The sequence below is a fragment of the Pagrus major genome, chromosome 11, assembly GCF_040436345.1.
Source record: "Pagrus major chromosome 11, Pma_NU_1.0".
Lineage (NCBI taxonomy): Eukaryota > Metazoa > Chordata > Actinopteri > Spariformes > Sparidae > Pagrus > Pagrus major.
Window position 1 is genome coordinate 30,604,936 of NC_133225.1, and position 23,078 is coordinate 30,628,013.

Below are 23,078 nucleotides of genomic sequence, written 5' to 3' on the forward strand. Positions count from 1 at the left end.
GACTGTGAAAGACGGTTAAATTAAGTTTAAATTAAGTTTTCCTCTCTTATATATTAATGTAAATTGAATTTCTTTGTGTTTTTTTGGACAAAACCAGCACTTTATGGACATAACCTTAAGCTATATCAAATTGGAATGGGCACTTTTCATTGACCAACAATTAATAATTAGACTTAAAATAATTGACAGATTAAACGATAATGAAATCGTTGCTGCCCTCTGCAGCCTTACATTCACAGTCCCTGACCACATTTTCCCATCAGGTCGTTGGATTTGAACTGGCGACTTTCCACTCTCATCTCTAACCTCTTGGCTGCCACTGCTAAATCAGATTAGACTTCCTCGTGGAGGCAGTTTTCTTGCATTTTCCTGACCATTCACACTGTGCAAACATATTTCAAGGCAGCAGGGACTTGTGCAAAGCGGAGCTCATGTTCTGACTAGATTTCAGCTGTGGGTCGACATCTGGATTTGGTGGCGATTGGCTTTGATGTTCCCATGATGCAGTGCTGAGCAGCTTGGCATAGTATGTAATCTGGAACATGTGGAGCTCCAGATGTAATAGTCCAAAAGAGCAAACTGATCTTGGATCGCAGCGCTGCTGATGGCCTGTCTCAGTCACGTCTGTCCGTCAGCCCGTCTGTCTTGTCCCATTTCCTTTTTATACAGCTTCCTTTGTGTTTCTTCACATATACGCTTACAAAAGAAATATGACAAGTATAACACACACACACACGCTGAATTCAAAATGGAGATGAATGTTAACATCAACCTTAAAGAGAACAAGTCCCACTGAGACGAGCAAGAACTGAAGAGGGGAAGACAGGAGACACCTTTGATCATCTTTAGCTTTTAGTCCGTGATATTTAATTTTTTTTTTAGTGTTTGATGTGTCATACTTAGTCTCAAGATAAGACACACACAGACACGTACGAGCTCCCCATGGTTCATGTTGTCTCGTTCAAAACAAACTCAGATTGGCAAACGCAAAAAAACACAAAGTTTGTCTCACTTGTGAGGCCCCTTTGTGATTGTCCCTTTCTCTCTTCAACGTGACAGTTTCACAGACACAAAGCAAGTTCTTAAAAGAAATGGTTGTTCCTCTTTGGTGCGGAAGAACTTGACACCAACCCATCCAACACCTTCGGGATGAACTAGAAAACTTGACTGCAAGCCAGACTTGATCACCCATCATCATTGTTAGACCTCATCAGTGTTCTTGTGACTGAATGGGAGCAAATCAATGCAGCCAGGTTCCAAAACTGTGTAAAGCCTGAAACCAAAAGAGAGGAGGCAGCTCATGATTCTAAAACGACATGTTCAACAATCACATATCACACACTTTTAGCCATTTAGTATAGAGGTCCTTGTGGGGCCAGAGATTCATTCCTAAACCTGAACACCCAGAAAAGTACAATCAGGATCCAGACCTAACCTGTCTGTGATTTAAAGGCTTGCACCTGGATCCATGAAGGACTGAGAGATTCAAGACCTGAAACAGACCCGGCTACTGTTTAAATGCTGGGACCAGGACTCATGCAAAACCAAAAAATGTTTGGCCAGGAGACACGGACCCGAAACCAATTTCACAGCTGACTGCCATTAACAAGTAAACATTGGTTTAAAAGTTGTCAAACCAAAACTTTTGTCCTATCTAATGTAACGTTAGTATTAGAGTCTGACTGATATGGCCTATCACAGATATCAGCATAAATGTTGTACACTATGTGCCGAAACCTTTTTTAAGGGATTTTTAGACAAATATGTTTATTGCTAACCTGTAAATTATCCTGCCTCTTTTACATATCTTCACAGTAGTATGACAACCATATCTAAAAAATTTGTGTGTATCGGCCAATATATGTATATCGAAATGTTTTACCCCCTAACATCTTTATGAGCATCAGCTCCAAAAATTGAGCATCGGTCTAATTACCTAAGTACCTTTATTCCCATGTGACTAGAGATGGCGCATAAAATAATCATCCTTGCCGGTAAATTTAGTAAGGTACATCCAGGTTTTTTGTCGTGCTGATTGAAACAGCATGGCTAATCCACTTTTTTTTTACTTTGAAGCTAAAAAGTTCAATTGCTGTCAAAAAAGTTTGAATCAGCTTTGCATCTTGCATATTAAAGGCAACTGGAGTATTTGCCATTTATAGTAGTATGATGTAGTATGTAGTATGATAACGGCTGCTCGTTCATTGCTATCCATTATTTTGTTATCATCTGTGCTCTCTACTGGCTGATCATGACTGGGTCTTCTTGGAACCACATTGGTGTTACACATAATGTTAAACAGACCTGAGACCCACGGTAATAGAACAAGGAACTGACCCAGACGAAACTAAATGTATAAAGCATAGATCCAAACCCGTACAGGTCCCAGGTCAGGTCTCTTGTACCTGGGTTTGGGTGGACCTCTAATGTAGTGTGCTAATCCTCAAATATTGTTTATTTGAACCCTTAAGAGACTAATCCTCTAGATTAGAATTAAATCTAAATTCCAATCCAAAATCCTGGATTCTGCTTTAGGAAAACCCAAGGGTGACAACATAATTCCACTCTTTACAAACATCCTTAGAAGGATTGAAGTATGAGGCCAAAAACACACCAAGGCACACAAAGAAATTCAGAAAGAAGATGGAGAGAAACTGAATGGCTGGAACGACAGACTTGTTATTTTCCTGCTGCCTCAGTGCCCCTCGCTGCTTCATTCATAGCTACACTCGTTTTTCTGCTTCTCAGACGCTCACTCCCAGGAGCCCCGGGGTCAGACAGACAGTGATGTGGCAAATGGCCGAATGAATTATTGATCTGATGACTTTGATACAGATAAGGCTGAAGGCACCCAAACATGTCTGGCTACAACCTTCAGTCCTCTAGTCTGGTTTTAGGCTATCCCATTTTTTTTCCTCCTGTTTCTCCTGTTGTCATCAGAGCAGTAGTATAACCTACATTTTAGATCATGTTAGTTTTATAACTTTGCAGATTAACAGTATTGTTCTTATGGTTTTAAATAAGCTTTCACAACAAATTTATTTCAGCAGTAGAGTCACAATATACTTTGGTATAATAATGTCTGAAATGCTGTTGCTCAGTTGTGATCAGGTATTGTTTTCCGATTTAGTTAGCAATTTTCTGCCTGGAATTCTTCTAGTTTGGTCAGTAATTTCCAAGAATGTTTATGAACAAGTGCCAATAAGTGAAGTAATGTCATTCCATGTGGCTGTTGGGTTTTATATGCATGTGCAGAGGGTAGTCATGATATTATGGTAATAGTGTAGTAAGTTACAGAGAGCAAGCTTTCCCAGCTGTTGTTCCCTTTAATTAAAACAGAACATGTGCTGCGGCTGCAGTGCACTGTGGTCTGTTGATGCCGCAGTAAGTGGGAGGGGTTGGAACAGTATCGCAGCATCTTTTATGACGGGTTTCTTCCCATGCGTCATTAATTTTGAAATCTAGTGCAACACAGTGAGTCAGAAAAGAAAATACTGTTGATGCTTTAGCAGCAAGACTTCTTCAGTGGACATATCACCATGTACAAGTCTGGAAATGCTACGCTGCAAAATGTGTCATTTTATGGCAATGTTGTCAGTCAGTTCACCACTTTGCTTTGGTCCAAAATGAAATATCTCAACAGCTATTGGATGGATTACCATGAGTTTTGGCACATGTACCCATGATGCCGAGAGGGTGAATCCAACTTGCTCAGGTGAACCCCTGACTTTTCATCTCCTGTCACCAGCAGGTCAAATTTTTCATTTATCCAGTGAAATATCTCAAAATCTACGAGTTTGATTGGCACAACATTTTGTAATGACATTCATGAATTAATTTTATTGTCTCCACCATATAAGTAACATTTTATTTATATAGCACCTTTTAAAACCAGAGTTGCAAAGTATTTCACAGGGTACAATGGAAGCAAAATAACAACAAACAAATGAAAAAAGAAAATATATACATGACAAGCGCAATAAATAATTAAAAAAACATAATTTACAGACAGGAAAGCAAGCTTTAACTATAAATGGACAACAGATCTAATTGAGGGAGGCAGACTGCTCCAGAGGGATGGAGCACCAACAGCGAAGGCACAATCTCCCGTAGCTTTGCAGAGAGTATGGGGAACAGTTAAAAGACCTCTTCGTTGTTCTGAGGTGTCTGGAGGTTGAATAGGGATGTAGTTGATCAAAGATGTACGAAGGGGCAGAATCATGTAGGGACTTGTACGTGATGAGAAGTATCTTGAAATCAATTCTGTATTTCACAGGGAGCCAGTGAAGGTATGCGAGGATTAAAGTGATAGTAAGTAGTATAAAGTGAGTAATCTGGCTGCTGCATTTTGAACAACTAGAAGGTGGGAGAGAGCTGCTTGATTGAGACAGGAGTAGATGGCATTACAGTAACCAAGTTGTAACAAAAACTTGTGCATGGACTTGAAGATCTCTCGTGGAAAACATGGGTTTGATTTTGGTGAGGTTCCTGATTTGGAGCAAGCAGGTCTGTATAAGTTTGGTGAGATATTGGTCCAAGGTTATACCAAGGTTTCTTAAGGAGGGGCTGACATGGGTGGACAGAGAGCCGATGCAGGGAGTGACTGCTGGAAAAAAAAATATTGGGGCAAATGAGAAGGACCTTGGTTTTATCTGGGTTCAGTTGTAGGAAATTGAGTGACATTGAAAAAATATGATAAAGTTAAAATGTCTTTTTAGCTGTTGGATGAATTGCAATGAAACTTTGTTCATAAATGTACTGTATGTCTCCCTCAGGATAAATTGCAATAACTTTCATTTAACCTTTAATCCAGCACCAACGTCAGGTCAGAATTTCACTTTTTTATTGGCTGGTAAATAGCTAATCATCAGCATTTAGCTTGAATTATCATTGTAAGTAAGTACAGCCTTACAGAGCCTCATAGTCTTATTAATTATATGCAACCTTTGAGGCTTTTACAGTCATATTGATTGTTTTGTGTTTAGGTGGTAAAGGGTTGCTCGTATCACTACCTGTTCTTTAAGGTTCAATAGAACAGGACGCTCACTTTCTGTTCAGCCTGGAGTTGTTAACTTTTGTCTGGTTGGACTCTTCAGTGCCTCAGGAGTTCTATATGTTCAGTAATAAATGCATTTTGCCTGCATGTTTTAACAGTTTTTGTGGTGATGGGACTATAGAATGTGTTTATTCAAATGGAGAACATTTGCCTCGAGTCTTTCTCGCTGACCCGTAAAACCCTCTCTAGTTTGGGAAAATTTAAACTTAAGCACAAATTTCCATCCACAACCACCTCTCATACTGCCGAGGTCTCTCCTCTCCTGTTGTCACTTTTCCACTTTCCGCTCTCTCCTTATCTGACATTCTTCTGTTCAGAGGACACACTAATGCCACTGTACATGTTTGTGTCATTGAGAAATACTGAAAGTAAGGTACAAGGTTAGGCCAGAGTATGTGGAGAATAACATCATAATTGAATCTCACTTTTATAAACAGAAGAAGTGCAGCTCTAATAGGGTCTGCAAGTTCACAACAGGAGAAGAGGTGAATTGTCTGCAAGGCTGCAAGAAAAATACCTCACATTTAACCATAATAAAGGGAAACATTAGAGTGCAGTAATGCTAAAGTGGGAAAGGCAATGGAAAGAATAGAGGCTTTTCAATTGGTTTTCAGGAGATGGATAAAGCAGCCATGTGTCAACTCATAAATCACTCATTTAGTTGTGTTCTCTCCGTATGCTGCTGGTTTATTGAAAATCTCATAGCCAGTTTGTGTGATTAATGGTGATAGTCCTGGATGCAGAAAGTCTCAATACAATCCAACAAATAGAAACTTTGCCCAAGTTGACAGTTTTGATGATTTTACATGTTATCAAGCTGATGAAATTGACCACAGAACACCAAAAATGTATCATTTTCATCGTCTGCACAATGTCGTCCTCACTCACTTGCTGGTTTGCTGCTCTGCAACATATCTCTGATGATTATGATGCAACAATTGCATTATAATGCTCTTTTAATCTGCTGCCTGCACCATTATTCACACAGATCAGTTTATTATTGTAGTCTTAAATAACATGAACAAAATGTTGCTGTTTTTAAAATACTAATCACTAATGCATCTATCTGCGTTCTATTTAGAACATTTTTTGTTACTTTACTACACTTAAAGTAAGTGTAAGTAAGCTTGTAAGAGCAGGTGCCCATTTGTCTGTATTGTGCGCACACCAGACATGTAACTCAAGTCATTTGGTCCAAGTCTTAAGCGAGTCCCGAGTCATTTCTTCTTGGACAAATCAGGTCAAGTCAGGTCACATATTGTGTCAAGTCGAGTCCCTAGTCTAGTCTATGCAATCTGCACTATCAGTATAATAAATAAAGAAAAGACAAGTTATTAGTGCTAATTGTGTTTTTTGCCGATTTATCTATCCTGGTCAAATAGTGTGCGAATGAATTGAATTTGTATCGTAATTATTGGTATTTAATTGAATTAATGTTATCAAACAGACAAAAAATAACATAACAATAATTTATTAATATCCTAATTTCTTCTCCATCAATAAAATATTCATAAATAGTGAATAACTGACTATAACGTCAAACTTTGTTACATTCCGTCCATGTCTACCTGTATGCTGAGCACAGTCAGGCTCTGAAGCAGCATACAGTATGTCTACTTTTTGAATAACCATCAGTGGAAATACAAATACTCAAACATAAAATGAACACTGTGAAATCATTTGAGACATCAAGATGAGCCCCAAGTTATTTATTTGCTTTCAAGTTGAATTGCAATTCATCGAAACAGCGACTCAAATCGACTCCAGTCCACATCTCTGGCACACACACACACACATACACAGCATGATACACTGCTGCCAAAAAATGTAGCATTGTGCCAACAAAAGCATGGAAGAAGAAGGCTGGCAATCAAACATGGGTGTAAATATGTAGGTTATATTTTCCTACAAAACATTGGCAGTGCAAAAGTTTTATGAGGAATGAAAAAACACTCATCAGGTTTATAAAGCCTGAAGGATACACACACTGTGAAACACTGGGGGAACATTTTGTGTGTTTACTACAAACTCCACAGGGAACCTTTATCAACAACATCAAACAGGCAGAACTCGTACTTAGCTGGGTTGTGTTTTCAAGTTTCATCCCACGTTATAAGAACCAATCGCTGCATGCTTGACTTGACACTTGTCACGATATGGACTGAAGGTCTCTACAACTGTAATCAGAAGAGACTCCCAGTCTTCCCAGTGACCATCCATTTTTAGTTGATTATTGCACAGATGGATAAACGAAGGTGGCTCCCATTTCTGATAATTCCTTGACAAGCACATGTGAAACATTAAAAACCAAATATTAAAAAAATTAAGTTAGAAAGTCTGAAGTGCCCTTTTTAAAGGCTCAAGGCCGAGACTGAGGTTTGTGCTGCAGTAATTGCTCTTCTATAGAACAGTCAGTGCTCGTCGTCTCACCTCGTCTGACATCCTTGTTTAGAAAAAATGTGATCTGTATTTGATTCAGAGAAGATTATGTGGGATAATTCATTTTATGTGCTCAATTCTATAGCAGGACATCATTAGTGCTAGCTGTGAAGGAGAATTTTAGCTTTGCACATTCAGAAGTTTGTTTCAGAGTTTCATTAGTATTAGTTTCACTCCACAGTTCGAGTGACTAAATGCTGCTCCTGCCCAAAAAACGATCCCAGAGTGAAACACAAAGGTGTCGTGTGTGAAAAGGTTACTTCAGGTAGAAGGAGAAGAGGAGGCGGAGGGGACAGGGCAGTTTTGTTAATGGAGCTTCTGTTTTCCCCTGAGACTGAGGGTCAGACTGGGAGGCTCAAGACTGTCACAACAAGACAGATGCTGACAGATGTTTTGGAGGAATTGGAATTCAAGGTTTGCTGCCCTGCTCTGTTTACAATGAGGAAGCCCCTGCTGATGAACAGGAGGACAGGTCAGCTGTGACACAAGAGGAAGAAGGATCAGCTTTGTAGACGGAGCGTCAGACTTCTGCAGAGTTCAGAGTTCACTGCTGAGCTGTCAGTTCCTCCTCATGCACTGCTGAGTGTAGAGGAAAAGCATATTTAGCTAATTAGATTAGATCAAACCAGTGGAATGTCTTATGGGGAAATTAAGCCGGAGAATAAGCTGCAGATAAGCTTGATACAGAGAGTACTGAAGATAATTCAACTAATTAAACAACTGAACATTAACAATAATTTAGGAATTAGAAACATCAAAATATGGCATCTTAATTTCAAGATGTGCTCGTTTATTTAGATCTCTGATGATATTTTTGTTGTATAAGTAACTTCATAAGTAAAATGTTCACAGTTTAAGGACTGCAAAATCTCTTCAGGAGGTGGTTGGTCAGGTGTACAAAGTGTCTTTGTCCACCAAATGTCGTTGTTTTCATCCCCTCTCTCACCAGTGGTACTGGTTCCTTTTAATCGTTGCCGCAGTCTTACACTAATCATAGTTATAGTTGCCTTAACTTCACTAGAGCTGCAAGTAAGAATTATTTCGATAGCTGAATAACCTTTCCGTTATTTTTTGCTTTTTTTGTATGGTGAAAATAGTCAAAATTCTCCTTCAAGGTTTTCTTGGGTCCAAGGTGACGTGTCTTATCCAACAAATAGTCCAAAAATAATAGTCCAATAGAAATGTGTTGTGCAAGTTTAATCATAAGGACCATCTCGTTACCGAGGGGGTCCCAACATACAAGTACATAATACAAGTAAATATGAAAAACACAACAATCAACAATTCAATATACAAACTTGTGTAAATAAACAAGTTAGGTAAGTGATGTGGCAGAACATACGTAAGTAGTTAGTAGTTTTGGGGCCCAAGCCTCCACTGTTTGACAACGTTAGTAATGGTCCAAAAGTCATAATATGTCTTAATGTGTGAACTGATTGACAGCAAGCTATATTTTGAAAGTCTATTAGTCTAATGTATTATTGCTAACTTGAGCTTTTCAGGTCTTTAGGTAGAGTGTCGTAGTGTGAAGCTTAAGGCCACTGACCAAGCTGAAGAGTGAGAATGTGTTTGAGTAACTGCCACCATGAATTGTGAACCGTCCTTTTGATATTATCAGAATTCTAAGGATCATGATTTTAACCATAAAGGTGACGGATCAGGAAATGCTCACATGAGTAGTTGAGTATTTTATTGGTCTAATAAATATCAAATTCATTTGAGTGTTCAGATTTTGGATTACTGTACCTCCAGACAAACCCTCCCGTCTAAAAACCTTTGAAACCCATATACACATACATTGATATGTATCTTCAATATTAGATATGTTTTACTTTCTTTCCAGTGAATCCACTTTCCAAGTAGAAAATGACTACAACAGACAGACAGTGATGATTTGAAAGCTAAATCAGGTGAAACCAGTCAGGTGAATCAGAAACTTCTTCCATTAATCCTGCATATGGCCCTCATCAGTCAGACAGACCCCCACCAGAACTGACCCACTTTAATCATTCATGTTATAATGAACCCAGGTAAAAAATTGATGGGGGGCTCTACCTCCCGTCTCTGTGTGTGTCTGAGTGAGCGGGAGGTATTTTTCTTCCCTCCTTTCAAACCTCAGACATGATTTGCCTCACTTACATGAATAGTTTGCCTCACACACACACATCAGGACACACATGCATATCTTAATGTAGGCAAGTGAGGAGCTCTGATTTAATCCATCAGTGATAATGACCCTGTCTGGCCTGAGGATTAGTGTGCTTGTGTCTCTGAGTGAGTGTGTTTCAGGTCACACTCGTCTCACACATTCTGCCCTCGCAGCGCCTCGCTCTGATGCAGCTTCGCTCTGATCTGTTGCACCACAGCATCATTACTCTCCTCTGGTCAACATGCAATCAATTCAGTGTTTCAAGGAGAAAAGACGAGGTGAAACTTTGATTAAAAAATGTAAATGAATACTTATGAATATTTTGTTGTTTCGCTGTTTTTTGATTGCTTTGACAGATGAGAAACAGAATCACAATTTCTCCAGCATTTATCTCCATTTTTTTGTCATTTTTTTTGCTAACAGATAGCTGAGCTGTCGTCAAACCGGAGCACCATGTTTACTTTAAACTTTTTCAGTTTTAGTTTAGAGGAAGGCTGGAACATACTTTCCGAGCTTCACAATGGCAAAGGTAAATGTACACATGGATCATTTGGAGATGTTTGCGTAGGAGGTGCGTCCGGAGACTTTGATTGTACTGGACAAGCTTGTATTTTTTAAAACAAGTCTCCAGCTACTTCAGTTATTTAGGAGAATGCTGCGAGGCTTTTTTGCTGTGAAGCTGCTTTGGAACTGTAGCTGTTTCTCTTTCCTCGAGGACTCTTCGTCCATGTTGACTGCAAAGTTGAGCCTGTTTGACAAAACAATCTTAACTTAAAGGTCCACTTACTAGACTTTTCTAGATTTCTGACTGTTTCACATGCTCTTCTTCAGCCAGCCAATTGATATCCACAGGTGACAATAGAGCTTTTTAAAGAATTTTTTTCTGTTTACAGATTTTCAAACAGTGGAAAAGTTTTTTAGAGAAATGGAATCAAAATGAGACTAATTGGTTTCTTGAGAGACTTATTAAATATTTTATATTTTCATCATATATTATAAGTCTCAACAAAAAGTATAGGAGTTTTTGTGTGTGTGTGTGTGTGTGTGTGTGTGTGCGTGTGTGCGTGTGCGTGTGTTTCGTCTTCGTGACAGAAGTGGGTTACCCTCAGCTAAGAACAAAGCTAAGAGTTTGGCACTTTGATCGGCGACGCCAAAGCTGAACTAAGATAATTACATCCTCACGCTGACTGCCTGGCAGTCGAGCCGAAGTAACAGAGGTGCTGCCTGAGAGGCCGCTGAGAGCTGATTTGGCCAATTACAAGTTCCACATGATGTAAAACTATAATCACAATTACACAATGATTCATCATTATTCTTTGTTAAAATAGAGGATGTGAATAATGATCCTGCAGTGAAAGATTGACAGTACTGTGGAGCAAACACTTCTTATCAAGGTGTGAGGAGCCTTATGTCAGGAGCAATCACACTGTGATCACCAGAATTTGGCCTGTAAGTCATTAAACATGATGCCATAAATACAGATTACGCAGGGACATTTGTTTAACAGTTGAAGTAGCTGTGGATGACACCCAGTCTAGCACCGAAATAACAAATATCTGTTTTGACAGAGATAATAGTGCACCTGCAGGGTGGATTTTTTTTCACTCATCTGAAGGTCTAACAGCAGCTCTGTTAGCTCACCTGCAAAACTGTAACATTACCCAGTTCCTCTGGGCTCCTTTGGGCACTAAATAAACATATGTCATATATGTAATATATGTTTATGTCTTCTTTTTTTTTTAAGAATTCATCTGTTACAGGATGTTAACCAAACTGACTACAACACCATTTGAAAACCCAGGCGTAAAGTAATTACTTTCATTATTGATTAACTGGTTATTTATCTTCTTTATTCCTCAATGAATCATTAAAACATGTGCCCCTCAGAAATGAGCAGTTGGTGTAAAGAAGTTGTTTCTTCTCTGTGATAAATTGTCCAAAAAAGTCATGTTTGTGGAGCTGAATTCAGAAAATGTTTGATATTCTCATGTCATAAACAATAAATAGATTGGCACTCAGTGGAGCACATACCTCCACCAAGGTCCAACAGTGCCTATTAATGCAATCAAGCTTAATCCAACATCAAACTCAGTAGTCCTGTACTCAGAGATGCCAGCCACCTAAATATGTCTGATTTTGGATACATCCCTTTATCCAGATCCGAGGACCCATCCTCCATCCAAGTTTTGTGGAAATCCGGTCAGAAATCTGTGCAATCGCACTGACAAGCCAACCAACCAACCAACAGATGGACTAACAAACGACACAGACATGGTGAAAACATAACCTCCTTGGCAAAGGCGACAATTATTCAAAATGAGGCTGCAGCTGCTGCTTGTCATTTTACGGGTGAGGTAACAGTGATGGCTATGAGGGAGAACTGTGATGTTCTGAAAATATCCCCACTAATCAGCTGTTATTATATTCATTTCTGATTTTGTCTCAGATCTTAAAGACAAAAAAACTTGAAAGCACAAAAAAAGCTGCTCATTTCACTGTTGCTGGAGTTTGGACTCTTGTGCTTTTGAGACAAGACGTGTTCAGACACAGGTTTGTAGACTTAACCATAATTACACTGTAGGATTAAATGGAATTCTCCTTTTACGGTAGAATTTCCAATGTTGCCGAAGGTTGCGTTATTATTTCAGATGATACAGCTTCACCTCCTGCTGCTGGTACATGAGTGGGAGTGAGAGCTCTGTGCTGAACTTTTGTTGACCACTTTGCTTTGTGCCAGAGAAATGTCTCTTTTCCAGTTCTCTGTTTATCTTCTCACTGTATTTCCTGCTTCTTCTGCAGGGAGCGGAAGACACAGATTACATGTGATGAAATTTCTGAAATTTAACAACAAATCACCTGAGAGTGTGTGGGGACTGAACAGACCCACAGTGTTTAATGTTTAGTGGGTTTAACAACCTCTTATCGAGTGTGTCATTTTATTCAGTGATTACTAAGTTTAAAACTGAATGTTAGAAAGTTCAGCTGAACCTTACATCACACTGTTTGATTTCAAACAGTCAGCATTGAAATATTTGTTGAAGTTGCAGTGTGGGGTGATTTAACAATTACTTCTCTATTTTTAATGCTTCAGTAAGCAGACTTGTAGAAAAAAAGCACCTGTTTCATCAGCCTGAATCTCACTGGAGCTGAGGCACAGAGGACTGTCCCGTCTCCACTATAAATTAACTGTTTGCCCAAATGTAATTCTCAGATGTGAGGTTCAGACTCTGCAGGGAAATCTCAGCACAGGAAGTGACAAATTGAAGACAGTGTCTGTTAAACAGCAGCGAATGAGCGTCCTGTCAAGAGGAAACAGGACTCAATAACATTAGATCTTTCAATCTGTGGGTATTGAAATAACATTATCTCTGGAGAGAAGTGGCAGTGCCTTTTGATCAACCCACTGAGAGAGAGAGAAAAGAAGGCTGTTCACTGTAATAGTCAAAGGAGCTTAGGTGTCACATGGTGTTTCCTGTCTAACAATTCCCTGAGTGCTGCCTGGTGGTCAATTTAAATTCAAAAGTTAGAGAGAGAGAGAAGTGGAGGGGAAAGAAATTAATTTAAAAAGAGCACAAAGGAGTAAAGCTGACGGTACGAATAAAATTTACAACTTCTCTGAAGCAATTTGGCTTGATTGTGACCAAAGAAAAGTGCCTGGTCACTGGCCCGACGTCAATCAGGCCAAAACCCACTAAACATTAAACACTGTGGGTCTGTTCAATCCCTACACACTCTCAGGTGATGTGTTGTTAAATTTCAGAACTTCTCACACAGTCTCATTCAGCTGTTTATTAACAATATGTGGAAAAATGCCAAATGTTGTCTTACTGGTGACCTTTAAATTCACAACCAATCAGATGGCAGCTGTTTGTGATGTAAATGTTCATTTCCTAACAAGATTATATTTACGCACCTCAAATAACCAACATCTTTGCCCTCTTTTTCTCTTAAAGATGATCACATCTTGTGCCTGTGTGTTAAACTGAATTATTGATAGCCTATAAGATTTGTATTTTATTGAAAGCAGTGTCTTGCTCTGGAAGATAATCAAAGATACTAAAGCTACTTAAATTATACGTATTATCTACGTTTTATGATGTTAATATGAAAATCAGTTTCCCGAGCCCTCTGGTAGCCAGGTGGTAAAGACTCATACTTTATAACCTCATCATCCCCAGTTTGACTCTGGCCCAAGTGTAAACCCACCGCGACGTCACCCATTGGTTTGTTGACTAGTGTTTTGAAGCTCCCAGTTCGGCCTTAACCGTTGTTGTCATCTTGATTTTTGGAGCAAGAAGTGACTACGTTTGACAAGAGGGTGGAGCTGGGGATGATATCCTGATTGGATCGGACCTAGAATCTGAGGAAACACCACGTTAGCAACTTGTCAATCACAAGGTAGTCACGTGCTAAACCATACCTGCTTTAGTATCTATGTTACTCTAAATGGGACCATAATTTACAACATCAACACCATGCTGTATTGAATAAGACTTGAAACTAGCGATTGAGACCGAGGGAATTGATCAAGTGAAATGTAGGATCATTTCTCATATGCTTACATACAATCAGACTTCTTTTTGAAACCAGTGGAGTCGTCCCCTGCTAACTCTTTGCATATTTTTACTGTCTCTAGTCTGGCCTGGGATCACGTTGCATGTTATCCCTCTGTCTCTCTCTCTCTCTCTCTCTCCCTCTCTCCCTGCCATTTTATGCAAAATGCCAAAAAAATGGTGACACAGCGAAATCTTAAAAAAATGATTTTCCTCTTGTATAATCAGCTATAACTTCAATATCTCTTGAGTTGTCTTTGGCTTTAAATTTCACCATCGTTTCCAACTTCATCTCCTTCACTGTTACTCTTTTTTGTGGAGACAATCTGACCTCTAGTCACTGCGGGCACACTGGCATTTGTAGGAAGCACTTTATTTGACAGCCTTTGAGAAATCGCCAAATTTGCATTCGTTTAGAGTATACAGGAGCCGGAAGAGCAAAGAGTTTTGAAAGCTGCTGGCTCAGGGACAGTCCAGCAGAGCAATGGTCATAAATAGTGATGATAAATCACATCTGTGTGTAAATGAGCCAGACTGAGACACCTGGGCTCACTTCCAAACAGCAGGTTTCACCTTTTCAGCGGTGTGAGTTTCTAGAAGACAAGTCATCACAACATCAGATGCTTTGAATTATACATACATTTTGCGGAGCACATTGTTCTGCATGTTGAACAAATATCGTCCCTTTCTGGTGTCCTTCATGAAGTCCTCCAAGGGGCACACTACATTACAAAGTCCATCCATTACCTCTCCATTAGGAGTTAAAGAGGGAGGAATATGTGACCTTGTTGGCTGGTGGGATCAATGAGGATGTTTTATAGCCTGTGCAGTGTGTCGCTATTGATCCTCAGATCACTTGATGACCTTGATGTACAGTCAGTACAGCCTGAATGACCTTAACAGATCTCTGAACAAAGAATAAAGCATGTAGATTAAGTGCCTTTTGTATCACAGTTTCAATGGGCCAATAATTTATTATTATTATTATTATCTGACAGTTAGCTGCCTCATTGTATTATATATGTTATCTAATAAGCCTTCAAACTTATATGTATTAATCTAATTAGACTTCTGGGTCATATTTAATCAGAGGTTAACACCAATGCACTCCTTTGTGTGCTTTTTTTAGTAGCCTAAAAGCAGTAAGGCCATGTTCCTCAGCGTCAGTAGCCAAGCAAAACAGTCAATGTTATTTGCTAATTCCAGTTTGTTAAATGTGAGGATTTGTAAGTGAAGGCTTTTTGGGTTTTGGACAGAAGAAGAAATTTAAGACATCACTTTGGGCTCTGGGAAATCGTGATGAGCATTTTTCACACTTTTTGGGGACATTTTAACTAAACGATTAATCCATTAATTGTGAATATAATCTGCAGATTAATCGATAATGAAAATAATTGTCTGTTGCAGCCCTGAGTCAGCTGCAAACACTCTGTCCTATTATAAAACACCATCTTAAATACACCCACAATACACAGACAGATAACAGAACAGGTCTGAATGTGGCCATCTATGACCTACACACACAGATACACTATCTACTATAATTACATTGACTGTAATATCCTCAGGTTTCACTTCTCTGCTGTAGTAAATTGATTTAGGATAATATGTCTCCTATGAATAAGCGCCTGCATGCTGTAAAGTAAATGTATATTGTCTCTCTTTCTCTCTCTGTCTGCTTGAAGTTACTGTCAGTGCCCTCTGTATCCTGTAGATTCATAACATTGGATCACATTTCCCCTGGCCTCTGGCTAATGTGCTCTTGTAGATCTCTCGATTGGCTGAGTAAGTGAAATGCTTTTGTGTGCAAAGGGAAGTCAAGGTTACAGATTTTGATGCTTCGTCTGATTCTGATTCCAAATGGGGATATTTTCTCTCCATTTATCTGGCCGATATCTCTGAGATATGTTTATGCGGCTCCTCCAGACTGCACTCTTACCCATTACCTCTTCTGACTCTTCTTCTTGTCGTTTTTGTGTCTAAGCAGATAATCTGCATCTATTAGAGGTAAAATGATCTGAAATATGATGCTTTTATGTCTCATTAAATGCCTTCCGAGAAACATTTCTCTCCAAGAGGTAAGATCTTCTCTCCTAAGTGGGCTGAAAACCACCTGAGCTCCTCTTTTATGTTTCGCTGTTTCTGATCCTGCATTTTGGTTCATTTCTGCTTCATTTTTCTTTGGTGTGTTTGATATTTATGTGCATGTGTTCAGTTTTGTTTTATGTATTATTCTGTGATCAATGCACACAGTGTTACTGCAGCACCATCTGTCCCTCATATGTTTTATGCATTCCCATGAAATGCCTTTGAGTTTGTGATGATGATCAGTAACAGGACATGGTAGCTTAAAGGAATACGCCATCAAAATCCTGCCTTTTGAGTGTCACGTACTCACTCGAGAGGGGAAAAGTTTGTAGATTTCTTGTGGCTGCATCAACTTGTATTAGCAGCAGTTAAATTGGATTCCACTTTGGACCTAAAGTGACAAACATATGGGAACCAATGAACAGCATTCCTGCGTTTTCAGTGGAGTATTCCTTTAATTTCCCTTCAAAAACATCAAGAACATCCCATTTATATTTTCTAATTCTTGAAGGGTCTGCAACTTTGCAACATGTGCTGTAAAATCATCTTCTGTTAAATCCTGCTTTGTATTCACCTGTCGTTCTTTCCCCTGTCTTCTCTCTCCTCCCCAGTTGATCAAAGTATGTTTGAGAACTCCATTGCCCAGCAGCAGAGCCCTCAGACCTCCAGGCCAGGGCAGACCTCGGCCCGACGCTCCCCAGCATCAGCTAATCCTAACCTGGGCTCCGGCTCCGTCGACTCTCCATCCTCCGGAGGCCAGCAGAGGCTTAAGAATGCAATTAATCTGGGCAAAGCTGTCGGCGCAAAGGTTAGTGCAGAGCGAGTATTAAGTTCTGCAGGTCGGCACGCCATCTATTCCTTAACTCTGAATATCTGAGTCATAGAGTCAATTTCATTACTTTGTTGTTGCTTAAGTGGAGCTCATTTCTATATTTACTTAAACAGTACCTTTCATTCTTTCTGCTTTTCTTTCCTCTTTCTGTCCATCTTTCTTTCTCTTTCCTCTTTTTCTGCCTTTCTTTCCTCCATCTTTTTGTCTGTTTTTACTTTCTTTCTTTCTTTCTTTCTTTCTTTCTTTCTTTCTTTCCTCCCTCCTTTGCTTTAACTGCTTCCTTCCTTTCTCCCCATCTATCTTTCTTTATTTCGTTCTTTCTACCGTCCTTTATTTCTTTCGTACTTTTCTTCCTCCATTTCATCCTTCCCTCCTTCTTTTTTTTCATTCCTTCCTTCATTGCTTTCTGATGTTTTTCTGCCTTCCTTACTTTCTCCTGCCTTCCTTCCTTCCTTGCTTGCTTCCTTCCCTCCTTCTTTCAGGTCAATGACTTGTTGAGAAGAAAGGAGTCCAGCCACCTCGGGGACATCGGGGTCACTGAGGTCAACAAGAACGTTGGTGCCGTGTGGAGCTGTATGGACCAACTCAACCAGACCACTGCAAACAGGTACACACACACACATACACACACACACGCACACAGAAACTTTTATTTAATACATGTGTTGTGAGGAAAGAACTTAATTATAATCATCATTTTCACCCTGAACCCAAAATCAGCATAATTTAACATTCACTCTCCTAAATTAATTTTCCGAATCGTATTTCAAAGGTTGCTGGTTTAATCCCTCACTCTGACTCAGACAGGCCGCATACTTAATTAAATGATAAAACTACTGAAAGACATTATCTAACAGGCGAATATATTCAATTACCCGCCCTGAGTGAAGTGTCTGTCAGTGTAAATTAGGCACTGGATCCAAAAAAAGGTGAATGATTTAAGATTTTTCCTGTGAAATGTGGTTTTAAATGAATAATGACACATCAAAGGCACCTGTGAGATGCCTGAAATTGAATCAGACTGAACTTTTCAGCCACTTGTGTATTCATTACCTGCTTACATACACACTCACACATCCCAGGTTGTCTGTATTTGGGGATTTGTTCCAGAAGCATTCATTGATCTGTTGTCTCTTCTACTCAAGATCAGTTGAGCAGAATTCATTTTTCAGCAGCTCTGCTCTCATGTGTCTGCCTTTACTGAACTGTGAATAGATTTAGTTTAATTCACAAGTGATGTTCATGGAAAGATTTTGCCGGACCACTGACTGATCCGGACAGGTGGAGCTGAGAGATCATAAAAACAGACAGCCTCAACATTGTTGAAACCAGGATGCATGAGGTGAAATATGCAGCTCAGAACATTCAGGAGCGTCTTCATAGTAATTTCTTCAACTCATTCATGGTTTTATGTATTTCTGGATTTGGATTTGGAGTTAAGTCACAAGAGGAACAGTGAACGCAAGGCAAGTAACGCTAGCATTAGCAGCTAATGCTACATCCAACTGTCCCCCCGCTTCTCCTGGTTAAAAGCAAAACTGTCACTGAACCCTTCTGCTGGGTTGTTGCTTTAAGAATATAAGCCAATACAGCGTTATTTAGTGTGCCATTGCCCACGTTACTACTGTTAAATGAAAGAAGACTTCATTTCTGGGGTATTTGAAGTGAAAACTGAGGAAATAATTGATTTATTTTAATAAAACTTGTATTTTTGAATTAAAATTTTCACAGAGTAGAACTTTTGCACACCAGTGGATCGACAGGTGCGTGAGAGAAGACCAAGGGCAGACAAAATCAGGACATTTTAATAACAACGTTTCAGTACAAGGACCTTCATCGGGCTATGAAGGTCCTGATACTGAAACGTTGTTATTAAAATTCATTCTTGAGTTGAAGTGAACAGTGTGCCTGAGTTTTTGTCCTGATTAAGTAAAAATACAAAATCAAAACAAGGTTGAACCAAAACAGCGGGGTGACGGGGTGCAGTTGAAGAGTTGCTTCCTGTGTCTTTTTTTTCCCTGACCTTGATGGAAACAGCATTGAGTTTATGTCAAAGATGCAAAGGAGAATCATAAGGACTTAAGGACGAAAAAAGACAGCTTCTGTGCCGACAGAGTCCGACTGCACTTATGCAAGGCAACTTAATTATGCAACAGCTGATGTTACTGACGCCGGTCTGCCATGGTGAAACTACAGTGTTATGAAAAAAGGCTTCTAAAAACACTTCTGAGTTACTTCGCCTCGTACGTTCTTACCATGTTGTTTCATGCAGGTTTGATAAACATGGACAACCAGGGGAAAAACAAAAAACTCCACTAAAACCAGGCATTATTGAGATCGTCAATTGATTAAAAAAAAAAAAAACGTGACATAGACGGCAGCAGAGACAGAGAGATGTGGAGAAATATCGTCCAGGCGTTTTCTCTCGCTCTTCATCTTCTGCATTTTTCATGCATCAGTTCTGTATTAATGACTTGTTTTGCAGTTTTGATGTTTGCTGCGGTGTAAAACTTCCTCAAATTACAGTAGAATGATTAGATGATTTCAACTATGTTTCATTAAAAACATGTCGATAAAAACGTCTCATATTGCTTCACAGTGAAGAATTTGAACAGCTCTTAACGAGGCCTCTCTACCAGAGCTCTGAAACAGATTCTCTGGAATCTTGAGCATAATTCAGCAGGTCATAAGTTTTTGTGTATCAGTGGCATCAAACACGATGGTGGTCATGTTTACTAGAAGAGTCCAATTGAAAAAGCTGCTGTTTTATTCATGACTCTGTGAGTGGATAGTCTCTGAAAGCTCTCAGTTCACGAGTGTGTGACTTTGCTGATATCTTATTAAAAATTGAAGGAATTTGTTTCTCGTACGACCCTAAAATGTAGAAAACAAATTATTCATTTTTAAAAACATAGCAAGGAAACAATTTTTGAAAGACTTGTCTAATTGCTTCTATATCTCTCACTCTCCAGTCACATCTCCTCCTTCGACGCCTTCCCCCGGCTCGACCCACCGCCTCCATCAGGGAAGAAGCGCCTCCCTCGGGCCCTGAAGACCACCCAGGACATGATGATCTCGTCCGACCCCGTGGTCTCCTCTCCGGACGCGGCTGACTCTTCCTCCTTCCTCGCCTCTCCTGAAAAGACGCCCCTCATCGCCAAGGAGGAGCTGAAGAACAGCGAGGAGCAGCAGCAGGAAGAGAAGGAGGAAGAAGAGACCACGTCGCCACTGGAGCCAGCAGAGGAGAAAGTGGTTTCTGATTGGGAGACGGCAGGAAGCAACGGCAAAGTCGATGGAGTGATAGATGGAGAGGAAGATGGTGTGGAAAACGGGAGCAGCGAAGGAGGCGAGGAGGAGCATCAGCATCAGCTCCAGCTCTCTGTACCAGACCTCATCAACAAGGATCCACCACAGCTGGAGCCCAGAGCGAAGCCCTGCGACGTCTGGCAGAAGGTGTCAGGGCCGGACTCCCGGCTCGCCTCCACCCCACGCTCGGGGAAAACTCCCTGCCGCATCAGCCTGGGCGAGGAGGTGCTGCTGGGGAACGGTGCCCCCTGCAGTAAAGGCACCGAAGTGAGTCCTGAAGACTCTGAACCGCATCCGGACCTTCTGTCATTTGAGTAAGGAGCAGAGCCTGAGTCAGACGTCAGTATGTCGCAAAAGTTTGGAATCCTTTCTGTTCATGATTTTGACTTGAGAGGTAATTGAAACAGACTGCGGATCAAATATTCACTGCCACTTTGAATTATATAACTGGCCCTGCTGCAGGGTTTGCTTGAGGAAAAGGGAACAAGTGCCTCCAGGAAACACAGCAGGTGCCAGATCTTATGCTTTTTAACTTTTTATCAACTTTTCAAGATGAGTTTGAAGGTCCTGGTGATACAATCTGGCCCTCCAACACTGTTCATCTAATGTCTTCCTGATGGTATGAACACTAAGCTGACCAGCATTACATAATGGACTAGCAGAATGAGTTGGAGGTGAGGGTTCATTATGGTGCAGAGAGAATTAAGATTTTATCATTTCATCTATTAATGATTATAATGTTGTCATGTTTTAGCTCACACAACATGTCACGTCTGCTTTAGGAATGCAATAGTATCAGATCATGTAATAATGAATGTAATTAATGTGATGAAATGTCCCTTTAATTGGGCTGAAAATGTAAAATCTTGTTAATGAAAAACTTGCAAGTGTAAAAACAACTAAATAGTGATATTTTTTTTCCTGGAAAAGAAAAACATGATTATTTGACATCTGGGTTGTTCTGTTGATGATCAGTGTTATTATATTATCAGGAGCCCCAAAGTCTAAAGGGACATTTGTGTCATGATGGTCACACTGTTAAGTTCATGTTATACAAACGCTGCTATTACAAACTCTAAGTAAGTTTTAGCAGATGTGTCATCGGTGTATTCATGTTTCCAGTGTTGAGCTGGATGCAGACCAAACAGAAGATGAAGGAAGAGAGAGAACGTGGCTGAACGGATGTGGACGTGTTACAGATGGAAAGGTTTTGGGGGAGAGTTTACTTTCAGTTCAGTCGGTACAAAATGTCACACAGTGGTTTCTGTCAGAGTGTTAGCAGGACTGGAAGCCTTTAAACCTCAGCTTCAGCCAAATTGAATCATTTCTGACCCTTTTTTGGTCCAGTAGGAGGTTTAGAGGTTGCCCCCCATTTGGCACAGAAAGTGACCTTTTAAAGCTCCCAATAAGTAAGAAGGTAGTTTTTTCCTTTGATTTAGATTTGGAAAAAAAAGCCAGACAAACAGACAAAAAAAAACTGGATGGAAAAAATGTTTACAAAGATTTATTTTGTACTTTTTGAGACTCCAGTAAAAAAAAAAGCAGCTGTTCTACTTTTCCAACCCATTTTTCTCTTCACGTTTTGTTGTTGGAAGCATCTTCTGAACTGTCTCCTGCAGAAGACCTGGGTCAGAGTGAAACAGTGCCCTCTGGCAGCAGGAAACAGAGCGCTACAGTAGGACAATAAACATGACAATTCTAGTATTATTTGGTAATCACATACCCTCAACAGACATGATGAAGCTTGACCTATCACCCCCAGATGTTCTGATTTTTTTTTACTAACCCTGTGCACCACTATCAATGTATGAGGCTGGATTCAGGTTACTTCCATGAGTACATCTCTGGTCTGGCTTCCTGGATGCTCACATAAAATGTCTGGCTGAACTGAAAATGAATTCTTATCACCTCCCCGAACCCTGACATAGAGTCAGGACGGATGGAAGGATGGGTGGGTGGACGGGAGAGCTGCTGAAAAGTTGTTTTTGAGCAAAAGAGATGTGAGATAATGAGCTGTCAACAGAAAGAGATGAAAGAGGTGTATTTTATTCAAGCACATCATTAAGTGACAGACCAAAGATGCAAATTAGCAGCTCAGTCAGACAGGTTGTTACTGTCGCTCTGAAAGTTCGTCTTCACTGAGTTTTAGATTTTAGCGAGCCGTCTGAGTTGAAGAGAAGCGATAAGAAGATATTTTTCTCCTTTATTTTAATCTGTTAATGGAAAAGTGAGAACCAAAGTCAAAGTTGTTAAAACACTTAAGAGCAACTTACATCTTTGTTTTAACTCTTCTGACTGAGATGGAGGCTGAGTCAGGTGTGTTCAGCTGGTTAAAGGTGAGATGCCAGAAAATAACCTGTTGGTGGGTTAAAGTCAGTGTGCTTCATGTGTGTCGTTGTCGGAGGAGAAAGATCAAGCTGCAATAGTTGTTTAAACAAAGTGGAACCTTTATTTCTAACACTATTTTCTTAGCTGCTGTTCTGTAAATCTGAAGCAACAGTTCATCCAAAATTGAAGATTATCTCATCATTATCTTCTCACCCACATGCACAGAACACATTTTTTTGGAGCTTCAGAGAAATGTTAAACCCGTGCCACACAGTCAAGCTTGTGCCTTACCTTCAGACAGGATGTGCGCTAACGTTTTTAGCTTAG

The 23,078-nt window shown here is 39.9% G+C and overlaps 1 protein-coding gene across 1 annotated transcript in view; it reads left to right on the plus strand.

Annotated features, from left to right (window-relative positions):
* Window positions 1-21,371, plus strand: part of nos1apa (nitric oxide synthase 1 (neuronal) adaptor protein a) — a 209,744-nt gene extending 188,373 nt beyond the window's left edge. Inside the window, exons 11-13 of the mRNA XM_073476516.1 lie at window positions 16,897-17,093; window positions 17,600-17,724; window positions 20,090-21,371. Coding sequence (XP_073332617.1) covers window positions 16,897-17,093; window positions 17,600-17,724; window positions 20,090-20,741 — 974 coding nt within the window. The 3' untranslated portion in view covers window positions 20,742-21,371. The remainder of the gene's footprint in view (window positions 1-16,896; window positions 17,094-17,599; window positions 17,725-20,089) is intronic.
* The last annotated feature ends 1,707 nt before the right edge of the window (window positions 21,372-23,078 follow it).